At 35.9% G+C, this 2983-nt stretch overlaps 1 protein-coding gene across 1 annotated transcript; it reads right to left on the reverse strand.

Annotated features, from left to right (window-relative positions):
- Window positions 1-269: 269 nt before the first annotated feature.
- On the reverse strand, window positions 270-1715 carry LOC103962675 (ethylene-responsive transcription factor ERF114). The gene is made up of 2 exons (XM_048566707.1): window positions 1287-1715; window positions 270-924 (listed from the first exon to the last, which is right to left on the reverse strand). The coding sequence occupies exons 1-2, from the start codon at window positions 1432-1434 to the stop codon at window positions 446-448; spliced, it is 627 nt and encodes a 208-aa protein (XP_048422664.1). The 5' UTR covers window positions 1435-1715; the 3' UTR covers window positions 270-445.
- Between the last annotated feature and the right edge of the window lie 1268 nt (window positions 1716-2983).

The raw sequence follows: 2983 nt of genomic DNA on the forward strand, positions 1-2983 counted from the left end.
ATACACCATAATTATTGCATGCATCATATATGAGTTGATTCATGCTTGCTCAAATTAACTTCATTATTCCATCTCGATAAATCTAAGGAAAAAAGTGGAAAGGCCCAGCTATTCCTTAAATGTGTTTTTTTTTTTCTCATTCTGCACGCTATGTACAAAGTGTGCACGAGTAAAAAAGGGGATCTGCAAAAATCGCTCCCCATACATAAGGTTGCACACACATGCGTGGGAAATTTATATAGCTTCTTGTCAAATTAGTCCTCATCAAATGCAAACTGAAGTGAACTGTGATAAAAATTGAAAGTTGTTATAGTCCAGAAGAAATTAAACAAAAATAAAAAAAACGAAAGAAAAACACACATACATCAAAATTATATGAGCCATTTACTCTCCTTAATCGTTCAGTCTCTCCAAGCGTTCACGCTAGTGATTAGTTCACTATTCATCATCTTGAGTGACTTCCGTCAAAGTCTTTCCTATACTTACAAGGAGGAACCGAACTCGAACTTGAAGAAGAACCAAACTGCATCGAAAAGCTTTGGAGCTCTGCAGCTTGTTGAGATGGCATGGAGGACGACGACGTAGATGTGACATTATTATATCGTGCATAATCGAATACATTGGAATATGTTGGTCGAGAAATATTAGCCTGAGGAGGAATATTATTCAAGCTGTGTAATTGAGTAGTTATTGTGAGACAACCTGACTCAGAGCTCCCTTGAACTACTCTTTCGGGGAAGTTGAGCTTAGCTTTGCTTCCTTTGAACCTGAGAGCAGCTCCATCATAAGCTAGAGCTGCAGCCTCGGCTGTGTTGAAAGTGCCGAGCCACACTCGGGCGGCCTTATTCGGATCTCGAATCTCCGCCGCCCACTTTCCCCATGGTCTCCGCCTCACTCCTCTATAGTGTTGTCTCCTCAAATTCCCTTCACACAAACGTGTATTATTAATTTCTTTACAGAACAAAAAAACAAAACAGAATTATTTCATATGGTACTTAAGTTAGTTTGAATAATGCTAGAGGGATCGCGTTAGTTGAATATAGTCAATAAACATTGCTAATTGGTTACAGGAGCAGCAGAAGGAAATAGGGATTCAGAAATTACTCCTTAATCCACATAACTAATTGGTTACAGGAGCCCTAAATCCCTTATGAAGGAGATCAACTAGTGTTGCTGGAAATATATCAAATAGTTGAAGAAAAAAATATATCAAATAATTTTTTTTTTCAGAAAGAGAGTTAAAATGAAGAGTAATTCGTTGTTGATAATAATACAGGATATAATACCTTGATCTTGAAGTAGTACTGGTTGAGATTGAGTCTCGGTAGGACTAGACTGTGAGGTGATTAACGAAGTTATTCCTTGCACTTGATCAAGTGGGTTATTAATTTGGTCACTATTATTTCCGATCACCTGAGCTAGAGCTGAAACCATGGCAGAAGTGTCTTGCTGAGATCGAGCTGAGTAAACAGGAAATATTTGATCTTCCTCTTTCTCCTCCGATTCAACCGAAGCCAGTGGCCTCTTCCCATGTTTTAGATCCACTTTGTCTAGCTATTAATACTTTGATGTTATATGTGAGTCAGGATCTGATTCAAATTTGTTTAGCTTTGCTGCGTGCATTAAGAAAAAGACAGAAAATAAGGAAAGATAAAAAGAGATGAGAGGAGAGAGGAGGAAGAAGAGAGGTGGGAGATAGGGTTTGCTACAGGAAACTCTATGCTTGTATATATTTCGTCATCCTGGTGTGAACGTTTGAAGAATCCACATTATTCCTCCAACATTATTTCTTCATTTAAATATAACATATATATATATATATTATTTAATTGAGTTCAATATTTATTCTTCATTGTTCTTTTACACTTGGATGCACACCAATACAGATATATCCAAAATTGAGCAAATTGGAAGTTGGAGGTCACACCCTAACTCAATGTGATGCTAGTCATCCAACTGTAATTACCTTAACCCTAATCCAACCAACAAATGTGAAAAGTACTGTTATCATGAGTTTAGTGCTAAGCTCTAGTTTCCCTAACATATCGAGTTTAGATTAGGATCAAACAAGAGTTAAAATTACTATGTCTTTTTCACATTGAAAAGAAATTAAAAAAATATCATGATAAGTGCAAGTTTTATACAAAAACACATCAAAAAGTTCAATTCAAAACCACCACCACCACCCCCTCCCCAAACTCATTTAGCCACTTGTCTGACTATAATTGATTCTTAGGTTTGAATAGTTAGTTGTTTTTTTCCCCAAAGTTTTGGGTTTTGAAGTATTTTCTTTGAAGTATAATGTTGTCAAGGACTTATATGTGCAAAATATTTAAAATTATTCAGCTTCATGACTTTTCTTATATGTACTAATTCTTTCATATTAATTTGTAGGATTCTCGACTTGGGAAAAATTTGTCAAAAATGAATTCTAGAATATGACGCCTCAAGTCTAAAAACTATTTGCACACTGCAATTAGAAGCTTTGTAACGTTTGACATGTGGTAAACATCCATATGTTTAAGCTTCTTGGACGGTTAGTGTTAAATGAATTTGTTCAACATACAAGCACATGTATATCCAGCACGTGTCCAACACGCGTAGCACGAAGTCATGCTAACCTTAATGCGATATACACCAACCTTTCCAGATAGTCAATGTCCAATTGACTTTCTAAATGGCTAGGTACTTTATTTAAGGTCTAAGTGAGTATGGAATACAAGTCTCCCTGCTCTAACCTCGTTTGGGACCTTACTTCCATACCTTAGATCCTATAGACTTATTCACAATAAATTATCTCTATAATATAAAGCGAAACTCATAAATGAATAAACCTTGCCTATTTATTAATTAATTAATTTGGATTGTTACATAATATCCAATTACCAAATTGGCTTTTAGGGCACAACTCCAACAATACTAAGTGGTCAAACTGAGCAAGCAGACAAATAAAAGTCGAACAATGAAAGGAAGGGCCATGGGC

This window comes from the organism of the source record quoted next, unplaced genomic scaffold (genome assembly GCF_019419815.1).
Source record: "Pyrus x bretschneideri cultivar Hongxiangsu unplaced genomic scaffold, Pyrus_bretschneideri_v1 Contig42, whole genome shotgun sequence".
Lineage (NCBI taxonomy): Eukaryota > Viridiplantae > Streptophyta > Magnoliopsida > Rosales > Rosaceae > Pyrus > Pyrus x bretschneideri.

Bases quoted from the DNA above. Each gene is read 5' to 3' on its own strand.
- LOC103962675 (XM_048566707.1), bottom strand. From the start codon at position 1,434: ATGGTTTCAGCTCTAGCTCAGGTGATCGGAAATAATAGTGACCAAATT. The intron at 925-1,286 runs GTATTATATCCT...GTTTGTGTGAAG, and splicing joins AGTACTACTTCAAGATCAAG to GGAATTTGAGGAGACAACAC.